The sequence below is a fragment of the Cotesia glomerata genome, linkage group LG4, assembly GCF_020080835.1.
Source record: "Cotesia glomerata isolate CgM1 linkage group LG4, MPM_Cglom_v2.3, whole genome shotgun sequence".
Taxonomy (NCBI): Eukaryota; Metazoa; Arthropoda; class Insecta; order Hymenoptera; family Braconidae; genus Cotesia; species Cotesia glomerata.
In genome coordinates this window covers 11,116,914-11,135,133 of record NC_058161.1, presented here as the reverse complement: position 1 = coordinate 11,135,133, position 18,220 = coordinate 11,116,914, and the positions used below count along the sequence as shown (strand labels likewise).

General features: G+C 31.8%; 2 protein-coding genes across 6 annotated transcripts in view; one reads left to right on the top strand and one right to left on the bottom strand.

The window, feature by feature from the left end:
- LOC123263383 (peroxisomal leader peptide-processing protease) overlaps window positions 1–18,220 on the top strand; it is a 78,815-nt gene that overhangs the window by 3,019 nt on the left and 57,576 nt on the right. The window lies entirely within an intron of this gene.
- The window catches only part of LOC123263409 (ion transport peptide-like), a 40,214-nt gene continuing 34,197 nt past the window's right edge, over window positions 12,204–18,220 (bottom strand). For 4 of the 5 annotated variants that reach the window (XM_044726166.1, XM_044726164.1, XM_044726161.1 and 1 more), the window contains exons 2-4: window positions 13,895–14,325; window positions 13,152–13,272; window positions 12,204–12,595 (exon numbers count right to left, since the gene is read on the bottom strand). In XM_044726166.1, the coding sequence (XP_044582101.1) occupies window positions 13,152–13,272; window positions 13,895–14,322 (549 nt within the window). In that variant the 5' untranslated portion in view covers window positions 14,323–14,325 and the 3' untranslated portion in view covers window positions 12,204–12,595. The remainder of the gene's footprint in view (window positions 12,596–13,151; window positions 13,273–13,894; window positions 14,326–18,220) is intronic. The other variant, XM_044726162.1, reaches the window with a different exon arrangement.

The following is an 18,220-nucleotide window of genomic DNA, read 5'->3' as shown; positions in this document are numbered from 1 at the left end:
TCATTGACAACAATACCGACTAAACATCCTCCTCTCTCTTTCCCCATAGATGTTACGGGGAAGACTGGATCGGGACCGCGTTAGCATTACTTCAATCCAGTCCGTGTTGCGTCTCACGACGGTTGCTCCTAGTTACTAGTCTCTTTCTGCGATTTTTTCCTTTAAAAGACGCTGCGCATAGGCTGCGACAGCTGACCAGTTATCTTCTTTTTTGATCATGCAGGTTACTAAGCTCTCAGGGGAGAGCGTGGTGCGAATAGTTTTATCAGTACTGCTTTTGTAGTCCTTCCACCGGTCACACTCAAAGAACGTGTGCTCGACGTTGTCAATTTTGTCTGGGCAGTATTTGCACGTTAGTGTGCTGTGCAGTCCCATCTTAAAAAGATAGGCATTGAACTGCCCATGTCCCATGTCCAATGTTGGTCATGATTTTTGCTAGGCTAGACACCGTCTTGCTGGCTTTCTTGCATGCACTGTCAAGGTGTTCGCGGAAAGATAGTTTCTCGTCTATGATTACCCCTAGATAGCGCAGGACCCTTGTTGACGTCAGTGTTGTTTCTTCCATGTCCACAGCGAATGGTTTTGGGAACCATTTTTGACGTGTCAAAAACCATCTCGGTTTTATGCTTGGCGAGTTTCAGGTGGTGTTTATCAAGCCAGGTCTCGACGGCATCAATGGTTTCCCGGATCAGTAATTCGGCCTCTTCTACGCTGTTTACTACTATCGTGGCCGCAACGTCGTCTGCAAAGCCCGTTAGCTATACTTGCTTTGGTAACGAAATTTCAAGAAGCTCGTCGTAGTCCGCATTCCATAGATCAGGCCCCATTATTGAGCCTTGCGGTACGCCAGCCGTTATGGCGTATTCTTGTGGGCCTTCCGTAGTTTCCGCTATTAGCTTTCTTTCGTCCAGGTAGTTGTCGACTAGTGCCAGATTCTCTGGCTCCGCGTCAAACTTGTCCTCCAGAGCATCTAAAATGTCTCTTCAATTTGCGCTGTTAAATGCGTTTTTGACATCTAGCGTGAGGAGGAGACATACTTTACGAGCTTTGAGGCTACCAGACCATGCTTGTGTTGCTGTCTTTATAACTTTCTCGATCGCTCCGACTGTCGAACGACCTTTCCGGAAGCCATGCTGGTTGGTGGCAAAACCTCCAGCACGGTCGATGTCGTTGCGAAGTCTCCCTTGTATGAGCTTCTCGAGCAGTTTTCCAGCAGTGTCTAGCATACAGAGTGGTCTAAACGACGAAGGTGTTACGGGGGTTCCCTTTCCTTTGTCTAAGAGAACCAATCTCTGCCGCTTCCAGACCGCGGGAAACGTGCCAGTTGCCAAGCATGCGTTTTAGGTGTTCAGGAGTATGTCTGGATATTCCAGGGCTACAATCTTGATCACCGCTGCCGGGATGCCATCAAGTTCAGATGCCTTTCCTGTTTTGAGTGACTTGGCCGCGTCTTGTAGTTCCTTAGTTGTGAAGGGTGTTCCTTCGCTGTTTTTAGCGTAGTGTTTCTTCTCCCGCGGCGGGTGTTTGGGGAAAAGCTCCGCTACAATGCTGTTCATTAAGTCAGGAGACTTTGGCGCTTCTGGTGAAGCCTTTCCAAGTCGTTTGGTGACAATTTGGTAGGCTTTGCCCCAGATGTTCTTGTCGAGATCATTACAGATCTGTTTCCACAATATCGCTTTTCTTGCTTTAATGGCTCGGTTTAGCGTCTTTTTAGCCTGCTTGTACTCTTTTGAATATAAGTCCTCACTTGGGGAGCGTTTTGCGGCTCTCGTTGCGCGGCGACGTAGCTTATGATATCTTTTGCGAAGTTCTGCTATGTCTGTTGACCACCAGTACGCCGGCCTGTGGAAACTCCTATTTTTCAGCCGCGGCATAGAGGCGTCACATGCGGCAGCAATCTCCTTCATCATATTTAGCACTGCCTTTTCCGTTTCACTGCAGGTATCCGAGTCGGGTTGTTCTGAAGGATAGACCAGCTTCGTGCAAGTGAAGCTCGCAATGCCTCTGGATCAAGCCTTCTGGCATTCCACTTCCGCTTAGAAAGGTCGCGTTGTGAAACCGGAGTAGATGACAATCCAACGTTGAATGTCACAAACTGATGGTCACTGCCACTGTATTCTTCGGATACAGTCCAGTCTTTGATCATGTTGGCAGTCCTTGGAGTCGCCAACGAAATGTCGAGGATGGACTCTTGGTACCCTGGTCTTCTAAAGGTCGTGGTGCTCCCGGTGTTCAGCACTATGAGGTCGAGTCTAGCCGCGACGTCAGCAACCTCGTTACCTCTGGTGTCGGAGAAAGCAGCGCCCCACTCAGCCGATTTAGCGTTGAAGTCTCCGGCTACGATGACTTCGCCGTTGAACTTAGTGACCGCATCTTCTATATTTGCCAGTTTCTGTCGGAACACACTAATCCCTTCGTTAGGTCAGAGATAGACGCTCATGAAGTAGGTTGTGGGAGTTTTAATCCAGACAAAACCTGCTCCACTTCCGCTGTTGTTGACGGTAACGTTCTTTGTGTTCACAATCCAAATCGCTGCCGTGCCAGTTTCGTCTGCAAACCATGTTTTACCTTCGATGTTTAGATATTGCTCGCAGATAAAGCAGGCGTCGATTTTATCTTCAAAGACACGCTGGCGCAGCAGGTTTTGCGCCAAGGCGCACCTATTCAGGTTGCCTTGTAGTATGCGTGTCATTTCTGCCCTCTCTTGGCTTCTGCAAGTGCTGTGCGGAATTCCCTGCAAGCTCCAGTGCCAGAAATATGGCATAGACCATCCTGGGCATCTTTGTCCGGAGCATAAAGGAAGCATTTTGGCTTCTCCGTGCAGTTTACGGCCTTGTGGTTCTCTCCGCCACATTTGTAGCAGCACCTGCTTCTGTTTGGTCCCGAGCACTGGCGTGTTTGGTGTCCAAAACTAAGACATTTAAAACAGCGGGTTACTTTTGCAACTGGGCGTATACGACAGTTCACTCAAACGATCATTATATGGGCCTTGTTAAGGGCCTTAATCACACTGGCCTCGTCTACTTCGCAGAAGGCTGCCCGATTTCCTCGTGGAGTGGCTTTTGTCAAATTTACCCGTTTGACCTCCAGGCTGTCAGTGAATTCACGTTTGAGTGCTTCACGGACTTCGCTCTCGGTAGAGATTTCGTCCAAGTCGAGGATCTTGATCGTTGTTGTTGGTGTTAGCGTCTTGACCGTGCCGATGTTTGCAGTGGCTGACCTTACTGCATCGGTGGAAGCCTTGCTGTCTTCGGTCTTTCGAGCGATTTCAAGGAGAACGCCTCCGTCTTTCGTCTTTTTAATAGACTTTATGTCTACGCCCATCTCGACAGGGCTTACCTTGATCTTGATTTTCTTTAGGATATCAGCATAAGTTTGACCGTCTACTGGTTGCTGAACAGCTTTAGTTCTTGTCTTCTTTCTCCTCAGTTTCTTAGAGGCACCCTTACTTGACTGGTTTTGAGCTTTATTAGGGGGAGCCGCTGTTTCATGCTCTTTTTCCTTCTTCTTCCTATTTCGGTCCACTGTAGTCCAGACGTCTTCCCGGGCTGTCTTTTTCTGTGGTGGCTTCTCGATTATTGAAGAAGTGCTGGGCGTGGACAGCTGCCTCTTCTTGTTATTGTCCTTTCCTTGCTGTGGTAATTTTTTAGGAGTGACCAAAGATGGCTGTGGTTTTTTGGTCAGACTCGGAGTTGTTTGGGTCGTTGAGGCCGACATGCCTGGTGATTTGTTGGCTAACCTATATGCTGTAGTGATAGATGTAACCAATTTTCTAATCTCATGATAGAGATTCTTCTTGTCTTTTATAAAATCGGCTAACTCTTCGATCTTGATGCCGAGCCTCTCCATTGGTGACTGTTGGCCTGTAACGGTCGGTACAGAGTTGATTCTTCCTCGGTATGTTTGATTAGTGACAGAAGCAAAAGGTCCTCCACTTTTTGGAGGAATGTTGCTCAGCTGTCCGTTCTCTGCCATCTGGGCTGATTTCGTACTCCCTGTAACCTTGCTAGCACCCGACGCATCTGGCGTGTAGATATGCCGGGCATTCCCCTATCCACCACCTGGGAAGGCGTGTGTGTGTGTGTGTGTGTGTGTGTATGTATGTATGTATGTATGTAACCCTTTTATAACTTTTGAACGGCTTGACCGATTTCATCGCGGTTGGCGCCATTCGAAAGGATTTAACCAAACTTAGATTTTGAATACACTTCGGACCAATTCGAACCAGTAGATTTTGAGAAATCTTAAAAAAACTACAAAAAAAAATTTTTTGAAATGTTTTTTTGGAATCACTTTTAAATGGCTTTACCGATCAATTCCAAAATCTAATCAGCTCTTAAGATCAAAAAACCACGTCGATCACTGCAAGCCCGGTCAAATATGGTTGATTCGTTCGTGAGTGATCGTTGTCGAAAGAAAACTGAAAAAAGTGTTTTTTCGGAATTACTTCGAAATTCCTGGCTCGATCGATTTAAACTCGAAGATTCTTCATGGGGCTTTAAAAATTGCGTCGAATGCCGTCAACTGCGTAAAAATCGGTTTATTCATTCATAAGTTATTGCCGTTTGAAAATTCAAAAAATTGTGTTTTATTAAACTGCTATTAGAGTTTTGAGCTCGAAGAGCTCAAAATGACACAAAAATCATATTTGTGAGCTCGACGAGCTCAAAAACGTAATGTGTAATTTTGAGCGATTAAGTACAAAATGAGCGGGAAGTTGCAGGGATGGCCTTTAGGGTCAACCGTCGTTTTTTTTATTTAATTTTGTTATTCTCAATAATAAAAAATGCAAATATTATCTATACTACCATCAACACGGAAAGAACAAGATGACACTGGATATCATCCCAGATTATACTGAGTGAAAAAAAAATTTCAGGTAGTAGCAAGTATAATCCAGATTACAATGAGTATAATCCAGATTACAATGAGTATTATCCAGATATCACACAGTATAATCTGGATTTTTCTAGTTACTATCTGAAATTTTTTTTCACCACAGATATCACTGAGTATAATGTGGGGTGATATTCAGTCATCTTGTTTTTTCCGTGAAGTTGGTCAACAGAAAAAATTGTAAATATTTTTGGCGCATCAACATGCATGATAAAAAAGGTCAAAAAAAAAGAACACTCTCTTGAAAATTTCAGGATATTTTAAGATTATTAAGAGGTACTTTGTAAAAATAAATGAGCCAAAAATTTTATAGCGGGCTTTGATTTTCACGATTTTTTAAATTTCAAAATTTTCCCAATTTTTGATTTTTCAAAAATTTTACCTAAAAATTTTTTTTTATAGTCCTAAATATCCCCTTTAAAATGAACTTTGGTACATGTCTGTAACTATAGTAGTTTCCGAGATATTACAAAAATAAATTTGAAAAACCGGAAATGGTAAAATTTTGAATTTTGCATAACTTTTCAAAAAAAATTTTTTAAATTTTTTCCTTTGGCACAACTTTGTTTTATGATAAAAGCAAACTTGTGACCAAATTTCATCCAAATCGGAAGGGGTCGATTTTAACTATTGGGCGATTTGACATGGAATGACTCACTTAATAAATTATTCTATTACTGTTTTCTATTAAAAAAAAAAATTCATTCATTCATAGGTCAAATAACCGGCCAAATTGTACAGCCCTAGTTTCAATGAACAATAGAATTTTTAGATATATTTAAAGTTTATGATTATTTCAATCAGCAAATTGAATATTTTTCAATTATTGATGCATAAAAATTATTCCTTTGTGGTTCCAGTGAAAAAATTTTCTGATCAGACTATATCAGGCCTGATATAACCCCTCCATATCAGGCCTGATATGGAAATTGGCCATATCAGACTATATATGCCTTGATATAAGTATATCAGACTATGTACCTATTGTTACTATGTTACTATATAAATGAAAAATGGCCCTATATAATTATGTATAATTATTTCCATAGGAAAAAAAAAATCGGCGCAAGTGGGAATCGAACCGTGGACCTACCGCTTGAAAGACTAATTCACTACCCGTTTACCTAAGAGACTTACTTGGAGAACAGAGTTTATTATAACTACAAGTAATGCAAATCGTATACATGATCGATTCGTAGTGAACAAAATTTTTTATCTAATTTATTAATTATTAACTGTCAATATTTATATATAATAATGGTATCTATATGGTATCTATATTTATAAAATTATCTATGCATACATGAAATCGCAAAAATGATTCTACGATATATTGGTAAGGTACTTCGTTGCTTTAGAATTTATAATTTCTTTGAAATTAAAAAAATAATCGAGGTAAAATCAGAATTGAAAGCTTAAATTTTGATGGAATTATTTGTTTAGTATATGGAACTATATATTGCTGGAGGGCCTGGCTAACAATTTTTGACTTGACAAAACTAATAATTTTTGTGAAATTAAATTTTTTTTTAAGTTCCTATTATTTCATCCGAAAAATACTATATATTAAAAGATTGTTAATCATTGGAGTAACAGACTCTTAGATAGAAAAAGAGAATGTTTTTTGGTAATCACAAAATACCCATTGGAGTAAAAAAAATTATATAGAATTCTATATGATTCATATATAATTGTATATGAATTATATATACATCTATATAATTATAAATGAATTACATATGCTTCTATATAATTAGATATGAATCATATATAATGATATACAGTTTTTTTTTACTCGGGTATGCCTTTATATGAGTACATAAGACTACTTATGTGCTGGTAAGGGTATGAGTATATCAGACTATATGAACCCATATCAAGTTATATTAACCCTGATCAGGGATTTTTTTTTCAAGTTTATCAAAGTATATATAACTTTATAAAGTTATATCAGGGCATATCAGGACCTATTAAAAAATAATGTAAAATTAGATATGAGCATATCAAGCTATATCAAGTCTGATATAGACATATCAAATTGATAAGGCTTGATCAGGCCTGATATGGCCAATTTTCATATCAGGCCATAAAAAATTAAATATGGACATATCAGATCATATCAGGCCAGATATGAACATATCAAAAATTTTTATATGGCCTTATCAGCTCATATCAAGCCTGATCAGAATATTTTTTCACGGGTTGACACTATGATAAGTTTAATTTAGTCTTTTAAAAAGAAATTTACTGCTTAAGATGCTTAAATAAAATCTCTTCATGTCATGAGAGTAATTTCTTTACCATTTTATAAATAAATATAATTGTGATAGTATGGGAATGATTCCCATGTATTATTATTGGAATAGTTCCCATAATATATAGGAATTATTTCTATACTAATATAATAGTTTCCATAATACAGTGGTAATGATTCCCATAGCGGTAGGTGAGTTGGTTCTATATTTTTATAAGAATTATTCTTATGTTATCATATGGGAATTATTCCTATAATAGTATAGAAATGGTTTTTATATAATATTATGAGGGCTATTCCATTATATGCATTGGGAAAGTTCCAATAATTTCGTTTCCCTATATTCTATTATTCTGTATAAAAGCTCGACCAGCAAAAAATCGTCATTGCTTATTGATTTTTTTCCAGTTACAAATTTTGAGTTTCAGGTTATCTTACAACTGACTCGTTTTTGGCTTCTTTTTCGCGCCCATCCTCGTGGTAATTTCACGCAAAATTTATCAGATTACGACATAACTCTTGTAATATTGTTGCCAATACTTTAAACCTACTTTTATTACGGTGTCGGGTAACCGATAAACTAATGAGAAATATAAATTAATAACGCTAGCCGCTAAATTGTCAAATATTGGCTGTGAATGGGTGTTAATCGCTGAAAGTGAGTGTGACCAATTTTTGGATAAAGTACAGAAATATGTGCTTTTCATCTCGTCAAATAGTACGAATTAAAATAATCAATCATGTAATGACTATTCGTGTATTTATCATCAAAATACTGAGATCTGACATTTTTATATCCTCTTTCTTGGACAGCAAATTTTTCCCTGGGCGATCTTCCGAGCAAGGGAAGATATGCCAGACATACTTTATGGTTGGAAAACAGAAATAATCATAACATCATTTATCGTACATAGTTAGCAAAGGAATATTGAATCTATTCACGGATAACAGTAAATATACCGATAAAATAAAGATTTTAGACGAAAAATTATAAAATTACTATGTGGTTAGATCATAAAATACTTGCTGTTTTAAATTTATATTTAATAAGTTGTGTTTCAGTTCATGTCTTCCTCTCACAAAGTTAATAAACGTTATTTTTTAAGAAATATAAAAAGTCAGCAAAAGAAACTCAAATTATGAGGAACAAACGCAGACGTAAAAATTTTTTATGAAAAAAAAATATCACATTATTTTATTTTTTAGATTACAATGACATTATTTCGAATTGATTTTTACGTAGATATGAAAAATACCTCTTAACTTGAAATAACCCTAATATGAACGTGAAATTAGTAGCCATTAGACATAAGCCCGTAAATACAAATTTTATAGTTCGATCAAAAATATAGCAAATTGCATCATTAAAAACGTTTGATTTATGCGTCATTTTTCAATTATTTAAACTAAGTTTTTTGGCGTTACTCGACTAAATCGAGGGTGGAAACAAATGTAGAGTTGTCCATATACTGTTTCTTGTAAATAATCACCTTTTTTTGTTAATAAAGGGAAGTTGGAATTGAAAAATGTACATTAATTAATTCATGGATCAAGTGCTGTATACATTTCTCTGAAGTTGAATTTATTTCCAAATTTTTTTTACAAATGTAATATAAACAAGAGCATTTTATAAATGCTATAATTCTTCCATATTTCAGTATAATTATTATTGATGTTATTTTTGATCTGCACGCTACTATGCATTATTCTTGTATATTATATATAAATTCTTAAGCTCGAAATTTTATTCACTTGTTTGAATATCAAGCTAAAATAACTAAATTCATTTTTTTTGAAAAATTTTTATTACTACAAAAAAAAATGAATGAAGAAAAAAATATTCGTTTGACTCTAGAACATAAAATGTTTCATTTATAATAATATTAATATTGATTAAGTACAGTAATTCATAAAAATTATATGTTGATAATTTACGAATGATACAAATAGATGTGGATCTACTGAATAAAGAAAAATAAAATTATTGTTCACCGTCAAACAATATGATGGTAGATATTAAATAAGTTTTTATTCATAGAAAAATTAAATTTTTACTTTGTTATTTAACAAAATATACAATTATAGTTGTAATAATTGGGTCTGGTGCATGCCTACACAGAATTTGTCTAAATTTTGAAAACTCGAAAATGTATCTCTATATGATTTAAGCTAATACGTTTTTTTTTTACACAGGAAAATCTCTACACCAGATTAATTCTATACCGCGGCATCACTGCACACGTCAAAATTTATAAACAGAATATCTATGCATACAAATATTTCTCAAATTTAAAATCTCTACATAGCGCTAATTTCAAATCATAAGCACTCGACATTCGATTTAAAAAAAAATGAATATGCACATATGTTAGTATTAATATTGATACATTAATTAAAAAAAGTCCTCGGATTAAATTGTTCATTTTTTTTTTTATTGAAGAAAAATAAAAAAGCAGATTCGTTTGAAAATTATAAAATTTTTCCTTAGTTTGATATAACAAATAAATTTTAATATTTGAAACAATTGCATAAAAGTATTTTTTAATTTCTAAAAGTAGCATTTTTGAGAAATTATCTCTCGAATTAATTATTTCGGTGACATTGAAATAATTAATTTTATTTAATTGAATATAGTAATGATAATGATTTATTATTTTGTGCTTTTCACATTTTGATCTTATAACAAGATTCAAAACCAAAATAATCGATTACTTTTTTTTTTCTTAAACTGAATGTCGAGCGTTTACAATTTGAAATTATCGCTGTGTAGAGGTAAACTGTGTAGAGATTTAAAATTTGAAAAGTATTTGTATGCATAGATATCCTGTTTATTATTTTTATGTGTGTAGTGATGCCGCAGTATAAAATTAACCTTGTGTAGAGATTTTTCTGTGTAAAAAAAACGTATTAGGTTGATTGATATAGAGATACATTTTGTGAGTTTTAAAAATGTAAACAAATTTTTTGTAGGTATGTATCACACCCGTAATAATTTACTTTACAAATAGGGAAATAAAAATTCAAGTAAGAATTTATAAATGACATTTACCACTTTGTAATTGTATCAACTCGTATTTGACGATTTTTTTAAAATTGATATTTTATTTTGCACAATTTCTTCAATCTTACAACATATTTCTAAATTTATTTATAAAAAGACATATTTTAAATATGAATAATAATTTTAAAAAATAAATACTAATACACGAGATAAAAATGTACAATATAGTTTGGTTGCAAAAATAAGTAAATAATTTTTTTTTTGTTCCTTACACGTCTCTTCATTCTTTTCATTCTCATTCATTCGTAAACGTACAGCAAACTGAAAAATAATACAATCTGAAGTCTATTTAAATATTCAAATGTCAGATCGATACTTCCATTTTATGGTCAGCGAGAATCGACATTATTATCATTCATATCAGTTATAAAAATATTTATCAAAATATAGGTTCAGTTTTATAACTTATTAATGATTGTATCTGATTTTTACGATTAGTAATTGTGAAAGGCTGACTAAATATACTTTGAAGCAACTTTATATGATTTATATTTTGAATAATAATCATGAAAATAATTATTTTAGGATTAAATTTTTGTTATATTTAAAAATCATTGAAAGTTATATACCAGTAATTTCGAGACTAGTAAATAATATATGAATTAAAAATGTAAGTTGTAAAAAATTGAATACTGGTTTTGGAATGTATTTGATCGCTCGCGACCATTTATGATTCTTTTATTTATTAATCATAGTACTGCTCCATAAACTGCTTAGAAGTAAAGTTGTGAAATAAATAAATACTAAAACAAATACTCGATTACTATTCTCTTTTTCAAATAATAGTAATGCAACGATAATAATAAAAATAATAATAATAATAATAATAATAATAATAATAATAATAATAATAATAATAATAATAATAATAATAATATTATTAATAATAATAATAATAATAATAATAATAATAATAATAATAATAATAATAATAATAATAATAATAATAATAATAATAATAATAATAATAATAATAATGCACGTAAAGTTTTAATACTTATTATCATCAATTCCCTTAAAAATTTTTAATCTAAACATGATTTGTAGTAAATTAATGGATTCAATAAAATTAATAATTATAAAATAATGGATAACTTCAAAAATAAAAATTGGCAATAAGTAATTATTGATGTAATCTAACCAATATTCTTCACACTTTTGTCATATCTCTAATTCATGCTCTCTCTCATATATATATGCACACATATACATAATATACATATACATATACATATGTACAATTATAAAGTTATGGTATATGTCAGAGTGGTTAATAAAAACTGAATTTTTTAAGTATTCCAAAATTAGCTTTTTCATATGTGTCTATAAGCAATAAAAGTTTATTTTTTGTTTTGTTAGAATTTTCAGTTTTGTTAGATATCTCATAAAATATGGAATTTTATTTAAAAAATTGTAATAAAAACTTTACAGAAAAGTGAATTCTTGATCAATAATTCCATATTCATAAAAATATAAAAAAAAAAAATTTCGTAGATTTTATCTAATAGATTGTTTTTAAATTAGAAACGTTAAAAAATTCATAAGTCAACGGCTTCAAACAACTGAATAATTACAGATACTCGATGATTAAAATTATTGGTACACTGACTACGAAATCAACTTTTCTCCCTGGGTTTAGTCGAAAAGGCGCTTATAAACTTATTAATATTTTATGTTTTTGAATAGTAAATCAAGTCAAATTTGGTTACACAGATTTACGAATGTTTTTTTTTAGAACAAAAAGTTTTTTGTTGTTAAAAAGAAGCTAAAAGTTAACAATTATGGACTTAAAAAAATCAAATTTTTAACGACCACTCTATACATACATATATATATATATATATATATATATATATATATATATATATATATATATATATATATATATATATATATATATATATATATATATATATATATATATATATATATATTTTTTAATAATAAAGTTAATATAATTATAATAGCGTTTAACATTGTTTTTTTCAATAATATGCGGCATATTAACACATCGTAAATATATTTGTCGACTAGAATTTGTAACAAGGATGTATGATCTTCGGTATCGTTCCGCTTAAGTCGCCAGGCACGACGAAACTTGGAATTCTGTCAAGAATTGTAGTGTTGATAAAAATTTTCAACGAACTGCTGTATTGTAGTAAGGTTTAATGAATGTTTGGTAATTGATAATAGTTATCTTGTAACTTTTGTGTATCCGTGACTTATTTCTGTTCTCTGGTACCGGCGTATATGCACTGTAAGTATCTTTCTTTTACTTTTTGCGACCGAGGTATTCTATCATTTCCTGGAATTTTTCCTCTTCATCCTCAAGAGTTAGAACTTGAGTACAACTCTTAAAGTAATTAGTCCTGAAGCAATCTTGCCTGTTTAGAAAAAAAAAAAAAAATAATGTATTAATCAAATTATATTCATTCAATTTAATAGAAACTAAATATTGTTTTAGTTAAATTAATATTTTATAGTATATTATTATTAACATGCGAAAAGAGTATGGAAAATATATGTATTTAAGATCTAGATTTATTGGATGTAAAATTACTGTCATGCAGAATCGTTAATTATGCTATATCACATTCGATGGTAGTAGTATTAGTAAATCTTAATTGATTAGTTATTTGATTAATTAATATACCAAAGAAAGATATACAGCGTAGATGTCGGAATGTGTTAGTTGAAAATTAAATTTTCATTTATTCATTTTCCTCAAGTAGTGAAAAATTGCCCAACATTCAATCATAGCTTTAAATCTTTAGTAAGCTTTTATAATTCAATTCATCGCTTCAAGCATGAGATAAAAATAATATTTATTAGTTTATTTTATAATTGGCGTAAATATTATGTTATTAAAATAAAAATAATAAAAAAATTAATATCCAAATTTATAAATAAAAATGAAATTGAGATAAATAAAAAAACTACCTAAACCCCAGGATCAGCTCCATGGAGTTGTTTGATTGCATTTTTAAATTGTTCAATCTCATCTTGCATCAATAATGTTTCCACACATCCTTTGAAGTAGTATGTCGTGAAGCAGTCCTTTCTGCAAAGGTTTATTTATAACGCAACTCTCCAATAAAAGTTTATCATAGTCTACTTATTGTTTTCATTTAGAATATTGGGGTAAGCTTTAATTAGTCTATAACTTATTCAATTGAAATATTATATTTGAAAATAGCGAATCTTCAGAAGACAGTGTGATCTATATAACTATTAAAAACAAAAAAAAAAAAAAGAGATATTGTGCAATAACATTTATTGTTTATAAGAAGTTTTTGAAAAAACTTTTTCTCTGTACGTAGATAAAAACCAATATATCAGTGCAAGTTGACGTGGTGTAAGGTATTAGCTATAAATAGAAAAGAAATCTTATTCCGTTTCTATACGTGTGCTAAAGCGCAGCAGCTGTTCGATTGGAGGCATTGAAACCAAAGTCTATGATGGGATTTGCGGATACATATATGTATAAAAATATATTCAGATATGCATAACTACTACTCCATCTGTTACGTACTGAAAGTTGTATGTATATATTTTTAATCAGTAGCCATCGATATTTACAGGAGCCTGGTTTATCTCATTTTTAGTGGACAATTAAATCCGATCATGTGACCCATTTGTGATCATAGAAATTAAATTTATATGAATAAAAAAAAAATTATCACCTGCATAGAGTGTGAAGTTGAGGTTCTCGGAACAGATTAAAGCAATCTTCACAAACACGATCAAGTCGTGCGAAGATACTTTTGTCATATACACCCTTGCAGCCTAAATCGAAATAGGACCGTTTGCCAAGTGAATGACCCATGACTAAACCAGCGTCAGCAACATCAAGGCAAGACGATATCAATAGTATTGTGACAGACCAAGCAATAATAGATAAAAGCACTGATGAAGAGACGAAGTTTCTATTGATGTATAGTGGTGAAGAAAAATTGACTATCCTTCCTGACATTGTCGTTATAGATGTTGATAGAAGATTCACTGGTTGACAAGTATGCTGATTTCGTGCACTTGGAATAGATGTTGCTAGCTTCACAGATAAGTTAGTAGTAGATAATGATGAGGGTTGTCGTTGGTGATGAACTTGCATTATCTGAAAAATTAAAACAAAATCTATTTTTAAATTTGTGACCCCTCCCCAGTGCTCTGTTAGCACGTCTGGGGATGTTGTAGGAGTATTTAGTAGCATAACATTAAAAATTTTATACTTGATATTAATTTGTTGTATTTATCACAAATTTGAGTTATATATACATTAGAAATAAACTTTCTATGTTGCTGTAAGATGGACAGCGTGCTTCTCGGCCTATCTTATCTACCCCTCCCTAGTGCTCTGTTAGCACGTCTGGGGATGTTGTAGGAGTATTTAGTAGCATAACATTAAAAATTTTATATTTGCTATTAATTTGCTGTATTTATCACAAATTTGAGTTATATATACATTAGAAATAAACTTTCTTTGTTGCTGTAAGATGGACAGCGGTGCTTCTCGGCCTATCCTAACTTACATTTATCTGAAAAATTTAGTTACATGTATTTTAGATATTTGCTACGCAAATTTAAATACTTTCTTGATCCAAAAGAAATGTTCTTAATTCGAGAAAATTAATTTTAAGAACAACCGGTTGCCTTGTTTAAAAAATTTCTAGCTTTGAATTTCGTCATCTTGACTTGAGAGATTTACATTCTTCAATTAAAAGTATATTATTGTTGATACAATCAAATTTTTCATTCAAGAACAATTTTTTTCAATGAAGAAAAATTCCATTTCTTTTAACAACTTTTTATTTTCGGTTCAAAGACTAGTTTTTTTATACAAAATAGTAGAAAAATCTTTTATTAAACTGAAATGTACTTCCACATATTCTGAAACGTTTTTGAAACTTTTCTTATGCAATTTATTTCTTATTCAGAAACAAAGAAGTTATTGTTTCAATTCTAGATGAGAAGTTTATTTGTTAACCGAGCATTGCATCTCTGATAGTACCTGACTAAAAACAGTGAATTTTCTTTAATTTGTTCACAAAACAAAAAAAATCTGAAAAAGAGTTGACTCTGTAGGCCATCCCTGGAACTTCTCGCAATGTAAAATTTCTAATTACAAGGATTTCGAGAAATCTTTTCGAATGCCGCATACCACGATTTGATCGATTAAGAGAGAAGAAATTAATTTGTTGGAAATTTTAAACAATTTTATTTTTTAGCCAAAGAAATACAAATTTTACTTAAGTACAGTAACTTTCTTGTTGAAAAAAAGATTTCTCGATTTGAGAAAAAACTATTTTGGATGAAAATTCTCAATTTGTCTATTTAAAATTGCTTTTTTCCGAATCAAATAAACTTTTTTCCAACAAGAAAGTTACTGTGAGAAAAATTTTGATTTCTTTAGCTAAGAAATAAAATTTTTGAAAATTTCCAACAAATTAATCTTTTGTCACAAGAATGTCCATATTTTTCAAAAAAAATGTTTCTTCCCGCATAGATTGAAAATATTCTTAACATTACTATCTCATATCATAAAGTGATCAATTCGGCGTACAATGACCCGCGTGTGAAAATTTCATATGATTATATAATTTTGAAACAATTAGATTGATTGAAACGAAATTCATGTTATCTAAAACAAATTATGAGTATTTTTACATTTTGTATAAATATAAGCTTAATGGGTAAAAGAGATTTCAATATACTAAAAATAAACTTTTTTTTTTTTATAATTTAACTTCCAATTTATTCATTAGACTATATTCAAATGCACCATATTTATTTAGCTGAAAAAAGTCTTATTTAATTTTAAAAAACAGTTCATTTATTAGAACTTTTACAGTTTTTTTATTAGAATGATTGTATCTGTTTCATGCACAGTTAGTAATAAGTATATATAGGATAGGACAGTCGACAGTTTCTTTTTAAAAAATTAAATAAAAAATAATTTAATTATAGGTTTTGGTGTATTAATTGAGTGTTAGTTCGATACGTGATACTCGGGGCATAATGGACTACCTATAGAGATTTACCAGAAAAAATTTTATTTGACGAAATAAAATTGAAAAAAAAAGTCTACTGTCGATAAGAAATTCTAAATCCATAAGAATAAATAGGAAATTGTAACAAACGATCTAAATAAAAAATTTTTTTATCTGAAACATTATTAAATAGATTATTATTTAAATATTAATATATTAATAGTAATATATTTTACTGTGGCAAATTTATAGTAAAAATTGTTACACGCACATTTTAATCTTGGAAACGATCAGAAAGGACTTTAGAACTTTCAAATATTAATTTCTGATGAAATCTCAAGTTCCGAAAAATTAAAGTAAAAATTCTAAAAAATCTCATAATTCTCTGAGAAGGAAGTTATAAATAATCGTTACAAAATATCTTAAAGACCTACATAGTATTTCTAAACTTTAAAGAGATCGAAATTACACTTTTAATAGCATCTTCGAACTCTGCAGGATCAGTGGGAAATTCTAAAGATTGCTGTAAGATGTGTATGTTTTTGCGTGTGTTTATGAATTCGTGTGTGTTTGAATTTGTGTGTGTACAAGAATAACGAAAGGTTACGAAGTTGTCGGCATACTATGAATGGACCACACGCAGGTATCGAGTTCCTTTCTTTCCACCTGTAAACGTTCTCAACCGACGACTTCATTAACCGGTCTTTCTCTTTCTTGCTTATTGCCTTCCTTGCTTCTTTATCTTCTTCCTCTCTTTATCATACTCTTGAGTGCCTTTCATTCCCTACTTTTTTTTCTCTTTTTTTTTTGAGTATATAATCACCGCTCTCGGGTGGGATTTTATTTTTAGTTGCTAAATTCTTAGAATTTTTTTCCTGCACTTGAGGGTGGGGGAGAGGTAAAACTTTTTTTCTCTAAGTACCAAAAGCCGTTCGTATAATTAGCTGTCGGGTGATAATTTGCTTCATGGGATCTCACGATCATTAAATTTTTGTTAAATTTTACAAAAATACAATTATTTTACACAAAAGACAAGCTTCTTTAGTTTTAGTTATATTTCTTTTATATTTGTTTTTTTTTTCTCTAATAAGTTTTAGTAGTGATCGTTATGTCTTAAAATTTCTATAGTTGTTTTAATGTTACTTTCATCATTATGAAAGAAAATAATTAAATTTAATTATTTATTTACTGTAGATCTAAATATGTTTATTTAACGTTATGTTCAGATTTATGAATTGTTAAATTATACATTGTTGAATAATGTTTAGTTATTGAGATAAAAAAATAAAAAGTTATTGTCATAAAATAAATTTAAAAAGTGATTGAGGCTTAAAAAAGAATTATTATCACTAGATAGATCAATTCTTCTCAACAGGTGGTCCTTTCTTTAAAGGATGACTCAATCATGAAGACGAGTTGCCGCACAGACTCTCGACATAAAAGAAAGAAAGGAAAAAAATAAAGAAAAGAATAAAATTACTCACTCGCATGAGTTTGCGCGTAATGCGTGTCTTCTGCTATTCTTGTGTATTTTTGCGGACTTTCATGAAATACAGAGAGGGTCGAGCCTCTAATTAGAAGCTTGCCCGCCGTTCTGTGGATTTTACCATAGAACATATGCCTTTTGATATGGACCATACAATATATACACCGTAGCTTGCTGGGTAAAAGCCAAGAGTGGCGCCCAAAAAGAAGACGCTTATAAATCAGCCGACCACGAGCCGGCGGCAGAACTTTTGACGTTTCTGATATCTATTAACCATGTAAATACTCATGCAAACTATATTGTTAAGGCTTGCTCGACGACTATCCCTTCTTGATCATTAATCGGTTTCACTGAGTTGACCAAAAATATCTTCGAAGATGATGGAAATAAGTAGAGACTATCAAACAAAACTACTAACTTTTTATTGACAGCTTCACTATTTAAGTTTAGATTTATTATTATTCAAAAATAAAAAGATCTTTATTGGCCTTTGCATTGTTGATGCTCATGTTGTTTTATAAAAAATTTTGTTTTTT